Here is a 17,780-nt window from a genome sequence, read left to right on the forward strand (position 1 = left end):
AGGTTTGTAGTAGAGGCGAAAGTCTGGGATTGTGATGCCTCCCATTTTGGTTTTCTTCTTCAATGGCTATTTGGGGTCTTTTGTGGTTCCATACGAATTTTAGGATAGTTTGTTCTAGCTTTGTGAAGAATGCTGGTGCAATTTTGATTGGGATTGCATTGAATGTGTAGATTGCTTTCAGTAATAATGACATTTTAACAATGTTTATTCTTCTGATCCATGAGCATGGAATGTTTTTCCATTTCTTTGTGTCTTCTTCAGTTTCCTTCGTAAGTTTTCTATAGTTTTCACCGTACAAATCTTTTACATCTTTGGTTAGGTTTATTTGTAGGTATTTTATGGTATTTCGTGCAGTTGTGAATGAGATCAGTTTCTTGATTTCTCTTTCTGTTGCTTCATTATTGGTGTATAAAAATGCAACTGATTTCTGTACTTTGATTTTGTACACTGTGACTTTGCTGAATTCATGGATCAGTTCTATCAGGCTTCTAGTAGAATCTATTGGGTTTTCCATGTAGAGTATCTTGTCGTCTGCAAAAAGTGAAAGTTTGACTTCATCTTTGCCCATTCTGATGCCTGTTATTTCTGTTTGTTGTCTGATTGCTGATGCCAGGGCTTCCAGCACTATGTTAAACAACAGTGGTGAGAGTGGACATTCCTGTCATGTTTCTGATCTCAGAGGGGAAGCTCTCAGTTTTTCCCATGGAAAAATATTTGCTGTGGGCTTTTCATGAATGGCTTTTATGATGTTTAAGTAAGTTCCTTCTACCCCGACTTTCATGAGGGTTTTTATTAAGAAAGGATGCTATATTTTGTCAAATGCTTTTTCTGCATCTTTTGACAGGATCATATGGTTTTTATCTTTTCTTTTGTTAATGTGATGTATCACATTGATTGAGTTGTGAATATTGAACCAGCCCTGTAACCCAGGAATGAATCCCACTTGATCATAATGGATAGTTCTTTTTATATGCAGTTGAATTCGACTTGCTAGTATCTCGTTGAGTATTTTTGCATCTGTATTCATTAAGGATACTGGCCTGTAGTTCTCTTTTTTTGTTGGGTCTTTGTCTGGTTTGAGAATCAAAGTGATGCTGGCTTTGTAGAATGAGTCTGGAAGTTTTCCTTCTATTTCTAGTTTTTGGAATAGTTTGAGAAGAATGGGTATTAACTCTGATTTAACTGTCTGGTAGAATTCCCAAGGAAGCCCTCTGGCCCTGGGCCCTTATTCGTTAGGAGATTTTTGATAACTGATTTGATTTCTTCACTGGTTATGGGTCTGTTCAGATTTTCTATCTCTTCCCATTTGAATTTTGGTAGTCCATGTATGTTTAGGAATTTGTCCATTTCTTCTAGGTTGTCCAGTTTGTGGGCCTACAGTTTTTCATAGTATTCCCGGATGACCTTGTATTTCTGAGGGATTGGTTGTGATAGATCCATTTTCATTCATGATTTTGTATATTTGGGGGTTCTCTCTTTACATTCTGAGGAGCCCAGCTAGAGGTTTATCAATGTTGTTTATTTTTTCAAAAAACCAACTCTTGGTTTCATTGATCTGTTCAACTGTTTTTTTTTTTTTTGGTTCTATATTGTTTATTTTTGCCCTGATCTTTATTATTTCTCTTCTTCTGAGTCTGAGGTGCATTTGCTGCTCCCCTTCTAGTTCCTGTAAGTGCTCTGTTAGATTTTGAATTTGTGCTTTTTCTAGTTTCTTGAAATAGACCTGGATTGCAATATACTTTCCTCTTAGGACTGCCTTTGCTGCATCCCAGAGAGTTTGGATTGTTGTATTTTCATTTTCATTTGTTTCCATATATTTTTATTTTATTTTTTTAATTTTTTAATGTTTTTATTTATTTTTCAGAGAGAGAGAGAGACAGCATGAGCAGGGGAGAGTCTGAGAGAGAAGGAGTCACAGGCTCTAAAGACAAGCTCCAGGCTCTGAGCTAGTGTCAGCCCAGAGCCTGACACGGGGCTTGAACCCATGAACCATGAGATCATGGACCTGAGCTGAAGTTGGATGCTTAACCAACTGAGCCACCCAGGCACCCCTGTTTCCATATATTTTTAAATTTATTTTCTAATTGCTTGATTGGCCCAATCATTCTTTAGTAGGATGATTTTTAACCTCCATGTTTTTGGAAGTTTTCCAGACATTTTCCTGTGATTGATTTCAAGTTTCATATTGTGAATCTGAAAAGTGTGCATTGTATGATCTCAATTTGTTTATATTTATGGAGGGCTCATTTAGTGTATTTCTAGAGTGATACCATTTACACTTGTCATTTCATTTAATTCTTTTAAAAAAAATTTTAAGTGTATTTTCGCGAGAGAGAATGAGAGAGAGTCAGACAGACAGACATAGAGAGAAAGGGAGTGCATGAGAGTAGGGGAGGGACAGAAAGAGAGGAGAGAGAGAACTCCAAGCAGGCTCTACACTGTCAACAAGGAGCCTGATGTGGGGCTTGATCTCATGAACTGTGAGATCATGATCTGAGCCGAAATCAAGAGTCAGACCCATTTAACCCACTGAGCCACCCAAGTGCCCTTCATTTCATTTTTATAACAATCCTGTAAAATATATAGTAGGGTCTTTACTCTTGGATAAGAAAAATTAACCCCAAATAGATGAAATAATATCCTCTAACGTTCCATAGCCAAAACTGGCTAGGATTCACGTTTGGTTTTGTTTAGCTTTGAAATTCCTGTTCTTTCCAATGTATCACACTACCTCCCATGAAAGTCCTGTGGAGAAATTGGGGTCATGTTGCAAAGGAAAAACTCTTGCCCCTAATATTTTATGTACCATGGAAAATTTACCAGCGAAAGGGCTATGTAATAGTACTGATGATATTTTAAAAGAGTAATATCTTCTCAATTTTGATCAATTTTCTATAGATGTCTCTAGCATTACAATATCAATACACTAACATTATTAGTGTATGCTAGTAAGTATTTGTTACATGACTAAGTGGTTTGATTCTACACATATTACCTAGGACACCGCAGACCTTGCACAATTGGAGAGATTGACACAGAAATGGAGAACCTTAATGAATAAATTTAAAACCGAAGTGGAACAAAATGAAGAATCTACAAGAGAGAAATTGCAAATTGTTAATGATGGCCTTACCAAGTGGCAGCAGTTTTTCAGAAATAATAGGTGAGTTACAAGAATCTTTTTTTAAGGGTTTTGTTTTGTGGGTTTGTTTTATTTTAGAGAGAAAGAGGGAATGAGAGAGTAAGGAAGAGGGAGAGGGAGAGGGAGGGAGAGGGGGGAGAGAGAGAGAGAGAGAGAGAGAGAGACAGACAGAATCTGAAGCAGGCTCTACGCTGAGCATGGAGCTCAAAGAGAGGCTTGATCCCACAACCCCATGATCATGACCTGAGCCAAAATCAAGAGTTAGACACTCAATTGACTGAACCACCTGGGTGCCGCAGGTCTACGAGACTCTTGTTTTTGATTTTACTGTATCATGTCTGATAACTCAGTCCAATTCTTTCTTTTTCATTGCCTCTCTTTTACCATGTAATGAGTCTAACATTGATTTTGGTGTGGTACCTAGCAGTCTTTCCAAGGGTACAGGCCTGCGAGGAACTTGAGTGGTTTTATGGCTTCTGGTGCTACATCTCTGTAGTCCACCTGATCCCTCTACCCAACTGCTACTGCCTCCATTTCAGTTCAGCATTTCCCCTTTCCTTTCCTCCCCTCCCCTCCCCCCTCCTCTTCTCTCCACTGCTCTCCTCTTCCTTTTTTCCTTTGCTCTCACATCAACTTACGTCATTATTATTGGCAAATCTGAATATCTAGATTCATCTGCATGTGCAGAGAAATAGAATCAGTAGGCGGCAGTTATAAGGAGATTGATTTTGATTGGATATTATACTTTGTAACAATTAGAGAAATCTGGCAATGGATAAGTCTGCTTATAAAGTAGTTAAGTCAAGGTCAGATGATGAAATTACAGCTCAAGTTAGTGGGAATCTGGACTTTGAATCCAGGCTTGACTCAATGATTTCTAACTTTAAGATGCTTTGTCTGTTGAGTAAACACATTTAGGAACCATTTCCATTTCAAATTTAGGACAATGGTATTGGTTTTTCAGATCCTCTATGGTTTCCCAGTTAGGTTTGGAAGTTCTGGAAGCTGAAGCTGGTAAGTATCCCAGCAGTGACTACCGCCATTGCCTGGTTCTACTGCTTGTTAACTCTTAGCTGGTTAGGGGAGCATAGATAACAGGTTCACATTTCCCTTTCTCTTCAAGAACTTCTTTATCAAGAGCTTTCTCCTTGTGCGACTTCAGAGATATTAAAGGAGACTCTTTCTTCCCAGAAGCTGAGACTCCTGAACTAAGTATTGAGTCTTAGCTATTCATTAGGTTTCCTTTCTAGTTACATATTGTTTTGGCTGTTGTATTCAACAGGAATTATTCTGTGATGATCTAATTTTGGATGTCGAAGACCCAGAAACCACCATTTCAATACTCTTATGACCTCTGACTTGATTGCTCATGTCTGATTGGAGCCTGAATTTATATTAATATTTACATTTGCAAATTTAAAGATGAATGCCTGTATGGAAAGAGGCTAACCCTGGAAGGCATGCTTGGAAATCATTCAGGAGAAAGATAACATTATCATACAGTATACAGACTCATAATTTTCTTTGTTTATACATTGTTCTGAGACCCCGCTCTTGTTCTTTTTCCTTCTTCCAGTAAAAAAGACAGTTTATCTCCTGATAAAGAAAATGTATTCCAGCCAGTTATTGCGGATTTCAAGCAGTGGCAACAGGTGAGACATTCGAATAAACTGTTTGGTAATCAAAATGCTGTTTGTAAACTTGCCACTCCTCACCAACAAACATGAGTCACATGTCATCTTTTGAGAATGCCATATGACATCTTATGAAAGACAAAGAAAACAGCAAGATGCCAGGGACTTTTAAAAGTACACTTAAGTATTTTATTTTCAGTTCTATTTTAGATTTTTGGGCCAAATATAGTTAGGCTGCCAGAAAGAACTGGGAAAAGATACTTGGGTGGCAGTGAGGGTCGCTCTGATTCTCTTTTCTAATCATCAGATAGAAGGAACATTTGTGCCTCTCCTGTACCTGGCTTTTGTCTCAAGAACAACTTGGACTTTTAAAATTAAGAACATCTTTTTAAAAAATTGTGGTACAATGTATATATCACATAAGATTTATCAGTTTAATGATTTTTAAGTGTACAATTCAATGGCATTAAGTGTACCTATTGTGCACCCATCACCACCGTCCATGTCCAGACATGTTTCATCTTCCTGAACTGAAACTCTACCCAATAAACACTAGCCTCCTCCACTGCCTCTTCCCCCCGCCCCTGGCAACCACCACTGAGCTTTCCGTCTCTATAAATTTGACTACTCTAGGCACCATATGTCTGGAATTACAGTATCTGTCCCTTTGTGACTAGCCTATTTCCTTTAGAATAATGTCCTTAAGGTTCATCTGTGTGGTAGTATGTGTCAGAATTTGCTTCCTTTTATAGGCTTCATAATATTCCACTGCATGTATATACTACACTTTGCTTATTAATAACATCTTTTTATTTAGTTAGTTTAAAAAAAATTTTTTTTTAATTTATTTTTGAGAGACAGAGAGAGATAGCACAAGCAGGGGAGGGTCAGAGAGAGCGGGAGACACAGACTCTGAAGACAGGCTCCAGGCTCTGAGCTAGCTGTCAGCACAGAACCTGACACAGGGCTTGAACCCACAAACCATATGATGACCTGAGCCAAAGCCAGACACTCAACTGACTGAGCCACCCAGGAGTCCCTATTTAGTTAGTTTTTAAGTTTATTTATTTATTTATTTTGAGAGCAAGAGAGAGCATGAACAGGGGAGTGGCAGAGAGAGAGAATTCCAAGTAGGCTCCAAGCCATCAACACAGTGCATGACACAGGGCTTGGAGTCACAAACTGAGATTGTGCCCTGAGCCAAAATCAAGAGTCACTTGCCCAACTGACTGAGCCACCAGGGCCCCAGTAATGTCTTTTTAAAAGAATTTGAGCTTTGAAAATAGAGTTCAGTAATCAAACTACTATTACGTCCTAGCAGTCTGACAAAGGAAAATGTGTAAGATATTGAGACACCTCCAAAGTGAATGTCAGACTCGTGGCCTGATGACATCTCATCCAGATCCCAGAAAGCCATTTTCTTGTCTTATGGAATGACTTGAGCAGAATATTCTCAGAATTGAAGATGTTTTTTATCCTATTTATCATATATCTAGTGTAGTGACTTTACTGTTTATCTGGCAATTTTGACACTGAATAGATAAGACTGAAAAAAATCATGCTACTTTATTTAGTAGGAATAATAAGTCTCATTCATTAAGCACTTCCCCTGTCAGGCTGAAGGTACTTTCCGTACATTACTGTGCTTACCGCCTCCTGTCAGACAAAGGATGCAGGTTTTCACATCCCTGTGTCACAGATGCAGAAGTGAAGCTTAGAGACGTTAAGTAACTTACCTAAGTTGTCTATAAATGGTAAGTGGCAGAGTCAGACTGGTCCAGGTCTCTCTAGCTCCCAAATCCTTGCCCTTAATTACTCTGCGACATTGCTTCTTTGTACCAATTCCTCATTTTGAAGCATGGGTGATTTATCTGCATTTTCTGAGTCACAAATATGTAAGTTACAGTTTTGTAGGACTTGGACTTGGCATTAGACAAATAAAACACAACATATATATTCTAGCAACTTTCTCAGTCTGACGTCCTCACCAAAGCATATAGTAATTACACATGCTCAGCTCTCTGATCCTTCTTTGCCTGCCATTCATTTTTACCTAAATACCTAAATAGGGTTTAATATAATTATTTTCATTCTGGTAAACTATGGGTTATCTTACAGGGTATTACAATGAATTTAAATTCACTTTAATGTTGAAAATGAAATTATGTCATATTAAAAAATGGTATGAACAAATAATAATAGGATATATGACTCCAAAATAATTGGCAGATACTGGGGATTTAAAGATCTGGGTAGACTTTGATGAACTCATTAGTGAATAATAGTCTAATTTCCTGACACTCCTCTCATTCTCTAGATACTGAATGAAGACAAAGAAAAGTTTACTGGGGACTTTCTAGTGTTGAAATATGATTCTCTCAAGACCATTAAACGTTTGCAGGAAAACTGGACAGATACTGGGTTTGGGATATTTGGTCGCCATAAAAGTTTGGAGGGGGAGGTGCCGCCAGAGCAACAGCACATGGAGGAAATTGTGAAAACCATTAGGAGACTTTACAAAGAATTTGAAATAAGAATAAATGGGGATAATGGTAAGAAAAAACAATGACACATTGCTTCACATTATAAAGCATTTTGATAGAGATTGTTATTTGTATCAGAGTATTTAAAATCTAAATTATAGTGATTATGTTTGTAATACAACTAATTTTTAAAATCAAAATAATATGTACACATGGCTTTAGAAGTCAAGAAAAATAAAGCACTGAGCACACTGCTTTATTGAGATGTAATTCACATGCAACAAGCTCCTTGTTCAAAGTATATAATTCAGTGACTTTTACTACATTCACAGATGTGTGCCACCATGACCACAGTCAACTATAGAATATTTTTGTAAAAATAAACCTCAGAAGAAACCCTGTATGGTTTAGCTATCACTCTTTTGTCCTCCCATCCCTGATTTTCTGTCTCTGTAGATTTCTCTATTCTGGACTTTCATATGAATGGAATCATACAGAATATGATGCTTTGGGACTGACTTCTTTCATTTAGCTTAATGTTTTAAAGGTTTACCTATGTTTTAGCCTGTGACAGTACTCTATTCATTCTTATGGCTGAATAATATTCCATTGTGTGTTTATTACATTTTGTGTATCATTTCTTTTTTAATATAGTTTCCTTTTAACGTTTATTTATTTTTGAGAGAGAGAGAGCGAGCGTGCATGCACACAGTGGGAGAGGGGCAGACAGAGGGGGACAGAGGACTGAAGCAGGTTCTGCACTGATAGCAGAGATCCAGATGTGCGGCTTGAACTCTCAAACCACGAATTCATGACCTGAGCCAAAGTCGGATGCTTAGCCAACTGAGCCACTCAGGTGCTCCTTGTGTGTCATTTCCTACATTAATAGACATTTGGGTTGTTTCTTCTTTTTGGCTATTATGAATAATGCTGGTATTAAATTTTGTTTACATATTTCTATGTGGAAATAGTTTTTCATTTCTCTTAGGTATATTTCTAGGAGTAAAGTTGTTGGTCAAGTAATAACTCTATTTTTAAGTTTCTGAGAACTGTCACGCTTTTCAAAGATGCTGGATTATTTTATTTACGGACCCGCAGGATATGAGTGTTCTGGTTTCTCCACATCCTTGCCGTCACTTGTTACCTGACTTTTTGTTTCTAGCCATCCTAGTGAATGTGTAACAGTATCTCATTTTGAGTTATGTTTTTCTTTTCTTTTATAAAAAATTTTTTTACATTTGTTTTTTATTTTTGAGAGACAGAGAAAGACAAAGCACAAGTGGGGGAGGAGCAGAGAGAGAAGGAGACACAGCATCCGAAGCAGGCTCCAGGCTCTGAGCTGTCAGCACAGAGCCTGATGTGGGGCTCGAACTCACAAACTGAGATCATGACCTGAGCCGAAGTTGGACGCTCAACCGACTGAGCCCCCCAGGCGCCCCAGCTATGTTTTTCTGATGACTACTGACGTTGATATCTTTTTAAGGCTTATTAACCATCTGTATTTCTTCTTTGGAGAAATGTCTATTCAGACAGATCCTTTGTCCATGTTTTAATTGGGATTTTGTTTTTCTGTTTTTGAGTTGTAGGAGTTCTTTATATATTGTATATATAAATATTTTTTCAGATATATGAATTGTAAATATTTTCTTTGATCCTATGGGCTTTTTTTGTTTCATTTTTTGATGTAGTACAGAAATTTTGCAGTGCAAAACTTTGCAGTGCTAACATTTTAAATTTTGTTGAAGTCCAATTTATCTATTTTTTTAAGTTTTTATTTGTTTGTGCTTTCAGTGCCATGTCTGAAATTTGGAAATTTCTTTTCCAAATTTAAAGAAATGAAACTTACCCTTATGTATTCTTCTGTGAAATTTTATAGTTTCTGCTCTTATATTATGGGATTTGACCATTTTGAGTAATTTCTGTATATAGTGTGAGGTAAAGGTCTAACTTCATTCTCTTACATGTGAATATCTAATTATCCCATTGCCATTTGTTGGAAAGACCATATTTCCCCCATTTAATGGCCTTGACACCCTTGTCAAAAATTAGTTGATATAATGGTTTAATTCTGGATGTAGCAGTTTATTTCTGGACTCACAGTTCTTTCCCATTGTCCTTGTATCAGTACCAAACTGTCTTAATTACTGTCGCTTTGTAGTAAGTTTTAAACCTAAGAAGTGTGAGGAGTCCTACTTTATGTGCTTTATGATTGTTTTGGCTATTCTGATTCACTTCTGATTCCATATGAATTTTGGAAATACCTTATTAACTTCTATAAAGAGATAAACTTGAATTCTGATAGGGGTTTGGCATTTTAACAATGTGAAATCTTCCAATCCATGAATATGGGATGTGTTTCCAGTTATTTGGATCTTTAGTTTATTTCAACAATGTTTTCTACAATTCTGAAAATGTTTTGCACTTCTTTTTTTTTTTTTAGAAGTGGTCAAAAGAACAAATATTTATTTATTTATTTATTTATTTATTTATTTAATGTTTTTGTTTTGTTTTGTTTTCAGGAATAGAATTCAGTGATTCATCACTCACATATAACACCCAGTGCTCATCCCAACAAGTGTCCTCCTTAATGCCTCTCACCCCTTTAGCCCTTCCCCACTACCCAATACCCCACCAGCAACCTTCAGTTTGTTTTCTGTATTTAATAGTCTCTTATGGTTTGTTTCCCTCTCTCTTTTTTTAAATATTATTTTTGCTTCCCTTGCCTTATGTTCATCTGCTTTGCATCTTAAATTTCACAAATGAGTGAAATCATATTTGTCTTCCTCTGTCTGACTTATCTCCTAATACATTCTAGTTCCATCCACGTTGTTACAGATGGCAAAATTTCATTCTTTTTGATCGCTGATTAATATTCCATATGCCACATCTTCTTTACCCATTCATCAGTCGATAGACATTGGGTGCTTTCCTTACTTTGGCTATTGTTGATAATACTGCTATAAACATTGGGGTGCATGTGCCCCCTCAAATCAGCACTCCTGTATCCTTTGGATAAATACCTAGTAGTGCAATTGCTGGGTCATAAGGTAGCTCTATTTTTTATTTTTTGAGGAACCTCATGCTGTTTTCCAGAGTGGCTGCACCAGTTTGCATTCCCACCAGCAGTGCAAAAGAGATCCCCTTTCTTCACATTCTTGCCAACATCTATTGTTGCCTGAGTTGTTAATTTTAGCCATTCTGACAGGTGTGAGGTGGTGTCTCATTGTGGTCTTGATTTGTATTTCCCTGATGATGAGTGATATTGGGCATTTTTTCATGTGTCTTTTAGCCATTTGGATGTCTTCTTTGGAATAATATCTCTTCGTGGCTTTTGGCCATTCACTGGATTATTTGTTTTTTGGGTGTTGATTTTGGTAAGTTCTTTGTAGATATTGGATACTAACCCTTTATTTGATATATCATTTGCAAATATCTTCTCCCATTCTATTGTTTGCCTTTTGGTTTTGCTGATTGTTTCCTTCACTGTGCAAAAGATTTTTATCTTGGTGAGGTTCCCCAATAGCTCATTTTTGCTTTTGTTTCCCTTGCCTCTGAAGATGCGTCAAGTAAGAAGTTGCTGCAGCTGCACTTCTTTTGTTAAATATTTTCCTAAATATTGTGTTCTTTTTGACACTATTATGAATGCAATTGTTTTCTTAATTTCATTTTTGGATGGTTTATTGCATGTGTAAGAAATATACTTGCTTTTGTATTTAGATTTTTTTCCTGCCACCTTGCTGACTCATTTATTAATTCTAATAGTTTTTTAGCAGATTCCTTAGGCTTTTCTTTTTATGAGATCCTGTCATCTGTAAATAGCGAAACTTTTTATTTCTCTCCCTCTTTTTACCCTTTGCTTGTTTGTTTTGTTTCTTAAATTCCATATGAGTGAAATCATTTGATATTTGTCTTTCTCTTACTGACTTATTAACTTGAGCATTATACTCTCTAGCTCTTTCAATGTCATTGCAAATGGCAAGATTTCACATATATATATATATATATATATATATATATATATATATATATCTCACACCATCATCATTTGATGGACACTTAGGCTGCTCCCATATGTTGGCTGTTGTAAATAATGCTGCTATAAATATAGGGGTGCATGTGTCCCTTTGAATTTATGTTCTTGTATTCTTTAAGTAAATAGCCAATAGTGCAATTGCTTGATCATAAGGGAGTTCTTTTTTTTTTTTTTTTTTTTGTGTTTATTTATTTATTTTGAGAGAGAAAGAGAAAGAGCGGGGAAGGGGCAGAGAGAGAGGGAGAGAGAGAGAATCCAAAGCAGGCTCTGTACTGTCAGTGCAAAGCCTGATGCGGGGCTCAAACCCACAAATTGAGATCATGACCTGAGCCAAAATCAAGGGTCAGACATTTAACTGACTGAGGCAACCAGGTGCCCCAGGGTAGTTCCATTTTTAATTTTGGGGGGACCTCAATACTGATTTCCCCAGTGCTTGCACCAGTTTGCATTCCCAGCAACAGTGCATAAGGGGGTTCCTTTTTTTTAACCACACTTAATTTCTTGTCTTTTTGATATTACTCATTCTGACAAGTGTAAAGTGATCTCTCATTGTGGTTTTAACTTTCATTTCCCTGATTATGAGTAATGTCGGACATCTTTTCATGTGTCTCTTGGACATCTATATGTCTTCTTTGGAAAAATGTCTCTTCTTTTTAATCAGATTACTTAGTTTTTAGGTGTCAAAATTATTTACATATTTTGGATATTAACCTCTTATCACATATATCATTTGCAAATATTTTCTCCCATCCAGTAGGTTACCCTTTTGTTTTGCTGATGGTTTCCTTTGCTGTGCATGTGTGTTTTATTTTGGTGCAGTCTTACTTGTTTATTTTTGCTTTTGTTTATCTTGCCTCAGGACACATATCTAGAAAAATGTGGCTAAGGCAAGATTACTGCCTATGTTTTCTTCTAGGAGTTCTATGATTTTATGTCTTGCACTTAGGTCTTCATTCCATTTTGTGTTTAGTTTTGTGTGTGATGTAACAAAGTGGTTCAGTTTCATTATTTTCCATGTAGCTATCCTATTTTCCCAGCACTGTTTATCAAAGAGACTATCTTTTCTCCCAATCGCATATTCTTGCCTCCTCTGTCATACATTAATTGACCAAAAAAGTGTGGGTGTACTTTTTGCCTCTTTATGTTGCTCACAGTTAATTACCAAGTCCATGCGTGATAATTTGATAACATCTGGTAGTCTTTATAGGTCATTTTTAATTGTCTGTATTTTGTCTTGACTCACAAGGGTCAATTCTTTTCATGTTTCTGATTGATGTTGGACATTGTGAGAAATTCTAGAGATACTTTGAGATTCTGAATAATGCTGTATTTCATAAGAATGATGACTTTCACCCACTGTGTCATGTTACTTAAGAATCCTTCCCAATAAAGTGTTCAGGCAGCCCTGGTCCATTGATTGGCACTGTTGTTCAACATAAAACTACTCTCCATGGGAAAACTCAATCTTTATTATCTATGTCATCAGTAATAGAGATAAAATGCCATTACTTACCCATGAGAACACAAAATGAGCAGAGAAAAAATGTAGTAATAAATAGTTTAAGATAAATGAGGAAGTCAAAGTGATGAATGATAGCAAAATTAACAGATCATTTTGAATACTCTGAAGAGATCAACGTTTACTAATGAAAGCAGTGAAGTATTTTCATCAAGGACAAGAAAAAGTTTGCTTTTTATTTATTTTCTTAAATTTATTTAGTTTTTATTTTTCTATTTTTCATATTTATTTGAGGGGGGGGAAGGGAAAGAGAGAGAGATTGAATGAGTGAGGGAGGGGCAGAGAGAGATGGAGACACAGGATCCCAAGCAGGCTTCAGGCTCTGAGCTGAGCTGTCAGCAGAGGGCCCAAGGTGGGGCTCGAACTCACTAACAGCGAGATCATAACCTAAGCCAAAGCTGGATGCTTAAACGAACTGAGACATCCAGATGCCCCATTAGTATTTATTTTTTTAAAGTTTATTTATTTATTTTGATAGAGAAAGAGAGATAGGTCAGGGAAGAGAACCCCAAGCAGGCTCTGTGCTGTCAGTGCAGAGCCCAGTGCGGGGCTCAATCTCATGACCTTGAGGTGAAACCAAATCATGATCTGTGCTCAGTCAGTTGGACACTTAACTGAGCCAAAAGTGCCCCAAAAGTTTGCTTTTTAATGATTTCTCTTTATATATCTCTGAGATGGTAGCATTCCATCTCTTATTGTGCAAATGAGATAAGACAAAGGTATGGAGGGGATATTTTGCCATGATTTCACAGTGAATTGGTTAAAGATTAGTATCCAGACTCAATCCTTGTTCCGACCAAAACTATGAACTTCATGAAAACCTGAACAGTGACCTAAAAAAATGACTCAAATATCAAACTAGTCTCATTTCTGTTATTAAATATCCTGTAACCATGAAGAAGCTGCTTGTCATCATTGTCCTCTTAACAGAATGAATGAGTTAATGCCTATTATAGAAAACTGTGGTTCATGGTTTCTGAGTTTAATACATTTGGTTCTCAGCAGAGAAGACAAGAAACTTAGAGTATAAACTGTCATCAAAGAAATAAATATTCCATCAGTCAGAAAAGCACTGATTACACAGTGTTTATTCACTAAACATTTAGGAACTCTGCAAGATTCTCCACTAGGCAAGCTGTAGGATAATAAAAAGATGAAAAAAAAATGCACCTGCCCATTGGCATTTTATAATTTATTATTAAAATGGTAGACTTATGACTACTTTTAAAAGTTACTTCTTTTCTCACTTTTCTAGGTATCTCTCAAATTCTTCCAAGTGTGATTAGTTCTCTTGAATTCTGTTCTTTCAAGATGGAAAGTGTCCTAGAGTTTCCTGAAATGTATCTTGAAGAATGGGAGGGACTTAATATAAAAATTAAGGAAATGAAATCTCAGTTGGATACCTTGTTAAGCATTGTTGGTACCGTTCCTCAGTGTGCAGACATGGATTCTGGCTCGTAAGTTCCCATAGCTTTCCACTGGACAGAAGGGAATCTCTACTTCTCCACTGCATTTTCCCAGTACCCAGCCTCAGCGATAGGCAGGTGGGGTCCGATAAGAAACCTGTGCCTCCCGGGAAGGCCCTGGAGGCCCTGTTCCTCCCGGGAAGAAAGCCCTTGACTGAGAACTCGAAGATGAGAGATCTCTGTATTCATGACTCCCAGCAGCCCGGAGTGGAGTTTCTGCCTCACTGAGCTTCGAAGGGAAGAGAGGAAAGAGTCTCGTTTCAAATACCATAGTCTCTCCTTGCCTTTCTGATTGAATTTTCACAGGTTGTCTTGAACACATGTTTCTTCAGTTGCTGTTTGTTCTTTGGACCGTTTCTAGAGACTTTCAGTCATTTGGTTTTGTTTTTCTAACGGTTCTCGCCCCGCTTTGCTGGGGAGTGGGTCAGCTTTGCTCCTCACGTTGTTATGTTGGAAATTAATCTCTTGAGAATTCTAAAACTCATTCTTCTCACTTTGTGGTCTCACTGCCTAGAAGTGAATGTAAAGGGTAGGAGTGTGAGTTTTTACAGTAGAGAGTTAGGACCGAAGGTAAGATCTACATTGTTCCAAGTGCATCATGCCAGTTGCTACCTGCCCGGGGTTAGGAAGACTATGACAATGAGTGAGCCATTATACCACGTGATTTAAGGCTTTGATTCACCTTTTCTGAATTCTCAAGCAATTGTCAACACCTAAGTTTACTAGGCCCAGTCCAAATAAAACCTTTTCTTTTAGCTGATAGTTAAACTTCTATACTCCAAGTGATCCACTTACCTTTACTTTATCGACTTTTCCTTCAGGGCACTTCAAGCACAAATATTTAATATGATTCAACAATGGCTTTTGAAGATAGCCAATGAGATTCACAATGGTAACATTGAATTTCAGCGCCAGGTATGTACTTGTAGGGGGTTGTGAAATTTTATTTTGCCTTGGCTGGGAGTTTTCTTAAAGGAGAAACTAGGTCATACCTATCCAATTAAAGGGAGGTTGGGAGGGCAAAATGGGAACTTAGGTGATATAGTTACTCAAATGATTTGTATGGATATTTATTTTTAAATTTTATTTCACTTAATTTATTTTTCTTTTTGAGAGAGTGTGCTGGGGAGAGACAGAGAGAGCTCTTAAGCAGGTTCCATGCTGAGCGTGCATCCTACAACCCAGGGATCATGACCTGAACTGAAATCAAGAGTCTGACACTTAACCAACTGAGCCACCCAGGGGCCTTGATTCAAATTTTAAATTCACCTACGAACTATTGCACACCCTAGATTCTACCATTTAATCTCTCCAATACAACTTTGAAATGAAGATAATGTTTCTGTTTGTTTATTAGGGATAGCTCAAGGATCAATTAATAATTTATATAGCAAAAATGAGTTCTTTTATAAATCCAGGCCATTGGTGTAGAGAAGAGCAGTTGGGAATTTATTTACTTTGAGAAGCAGCAGGGGTATAGCCTGTGAATGTGGGGGAAAATATCTTTGAAGAGTGAAATCGCAAGTCAGGAAGAGTTCCCCTTTTCCTGTTATGTTAATTAAGGTGTAAAAACACACTCATCAGTGTTCCTTTAGGTCATTAACAACCATTTCCTTCTGAGATGGGAAGCTTGCGTTTTAGTACCAGATAGACTTCCAAGTTTGATTTTTATTTATCCATTTAACAAACGTTTATTAAGTACTTAATTCTCTGTCAAGTACTATGTGTGGTTTTGAGGGATAAAATGATGGCCTGTGTCTTAAAAATATGCACAGGCTAATTGAGGTGACAGGTGTGCACACAGTTCTAATAGAGCGATGTACAGAGCAGTATAGAAACATGGGAAAAGGAACAAATTAAAGCCAGTGGAAGTTAAAAAGGCTTCGCAGAGTAGGTCCTGTGTAAGCCTAGAAGAATACTTAGGAACTCACCAAACACAGAAAGGAGATAGGGTGTTTGAAGAGTACGGCATGTTTGACGTTTGCATTTCATGACATTTTCTGCATTTCATGTCTGGGACCCAGCCTCAGCAAACTGTGTAATGCAGAACTTCCCAGGCTTGACCGGTTTGCACTGCTCTCTGTGCCTCAGTATTTTCACGCTCCTAAACCAAAAGAAACCCCTCAGAGTTCAGTTTGCTAAGTAGGTAGTTTCAAACAACTTACTGAATATTCGTGTCCTAATAACTTAGTAGCTGTTTGGAAAGGCAATCCGTGTTAAAATAGTTAAACAAGGAGGCCATTATACGGGGGTAGCTCTGGTGCCTTGGGCAGCCTCTGCAAACAACCCAAAGCCAGAGTCAGTGCCCTTGAATCTATTAAAACAAAACTCAAGGACTAATCATAACCAGTCAACTAGATTTTCTTGAGTATGAAAAAGTGAAACTCAGGAACAACTGTCACAAGAGCCAAATAACTAAATTTTCCCAAATAAGGCAAACATTTGAGTTGTAGCCAATTAAATAATTGCTTTGCGCTGCTTCACTGTCTTATCTATACAAATGTTTTTCCTGGCCCCTGCCTGCAGAGTCCCCTAACCATTTTGTGGTTTTGACACTGCTTGATTCTAACTGCTTGCTCAAATAAGCTTTGTAGAATTTAATGTTTTGGTTTAACTTTTTAGATATACATATATTGAAAGAAAAAGAAACCCTTTTATTCGCATTTAATTAACATTATTTACTAATGGAATGTATGCACTTGAACACTGTATAACTTCTCTAAGCTTAGAACTGGGTGAGACAGTGCCCCCCCCCATTTCCTGTTGAACCTTGATTTTCCCAAAGTTTTGTTTTTTGTGGTTTTTTTTTTTTTTTTACCACAAACCACCAATAAAACCTACTGTGCCAAGGAAAGATGTCATCAAAAGTGATCGAGTACAACCACTGTTGAAACTGTGAACTATATCAAGTTAATGCTGTGCTGATAGATGTTACACATCACTGTTATTTCCCTCAAGAATTTAAAATCCCATGACATCCTTGAGAATTTAGTTTAGAGCTCTGCGATGCCTTGGTGCACTTGCAGAACTTCAGCTTTGATGGGTTTATACCCTTGACCGAACTAAAGAGGAAGAGGTTAGTTTAATGTAGTAGAATGAGCAAAAGAAAACAAGGTTACCCTAGCCAAGTAGAGATGATTTGTTTTCATTAAGAATGCTGGTGTTCATATGTGGATCTTGAGAAACTTAACAGAAGACCGTTGGGGAAGCAAAAGGGGAAAAATATTTACAGAGTGGGAGGGAGGTAAGTCATAAGAGACTCTTAAATGCAGAGAACAAACTGAGGGTGGTGGGGGGGAGGGAGAGAGGGGAAAATGGGTGATGGGCATTGAGGAGGGCACGTGTTGGGATGAGCACTGGGTGTTGCATGTAAGCGATGAACCTTGGAAATCTATCCCAAAAACCAAGAGCACACTGTATACACTGTATGTCAGCCAATTTGACAATAAATTATATTTTTATAAAAAGATGGGGCGCCTGGGTTGCTCAGTTGGTTAAGTGTC

At 37.4% G+C, this 17,780-nt stretch overlaps 1 protein-coding gene across 1 annotated transcript in view; it reads left to right on the top strand.

The window, feature by feature from the left end:
* Positions 1 to 17,780, top strand: part of AXDND1 (axonemal dynein light chain domain containing 1) — an 80,023-nt gene that overhangs the window by 37,266 nt on the left and 24,977 nt on the right. Inside the window, exons 14-19 of the mRNA XM_029933358.1 lie at positions 3,000 to 3,163; positions 4,719 to 4,794; positions 7,094 to 7,328; positions 14,067 to 14,268; positions 15,099 to 15,192; positions 17,304 to 17,353. Coding sequence (XP_029789218.1) covers positions 3,000 to 3,163; positions 4,719 to 4,794; positions 7,094 to 7,328; positions 14,067 to 14,268; positions 15,099 to 15,192; positions 17,304 to 17,353 — 821 coding nt within the window. The remainder of the gene's footprint in view (positions 1 to 2,999; positions 3,164 to 4,718; positions 4,795 to 7,093; positions 7,329 to 14,066; positions 14,269 to 15,098; positions 15,193 to 17,303; positions 17,354 to 17,780) is intronic.

The sequence above is a fragment of the Suricata suricatta genome, chromosome 3 (genome assembly GCF_006229205.1).
Source record: "Suricata suricatta isolate VVHF042 chromosome 3, meerkat_22Aug2017_6uvM2_HiC, whole genome shotgun sequence".
Taxonomy (NCBI): Eukaryota; Metazoa; Chordata; class Mammalia; order Carnivora; family Herpestidae; genus Suricata; species Suricata suricatta.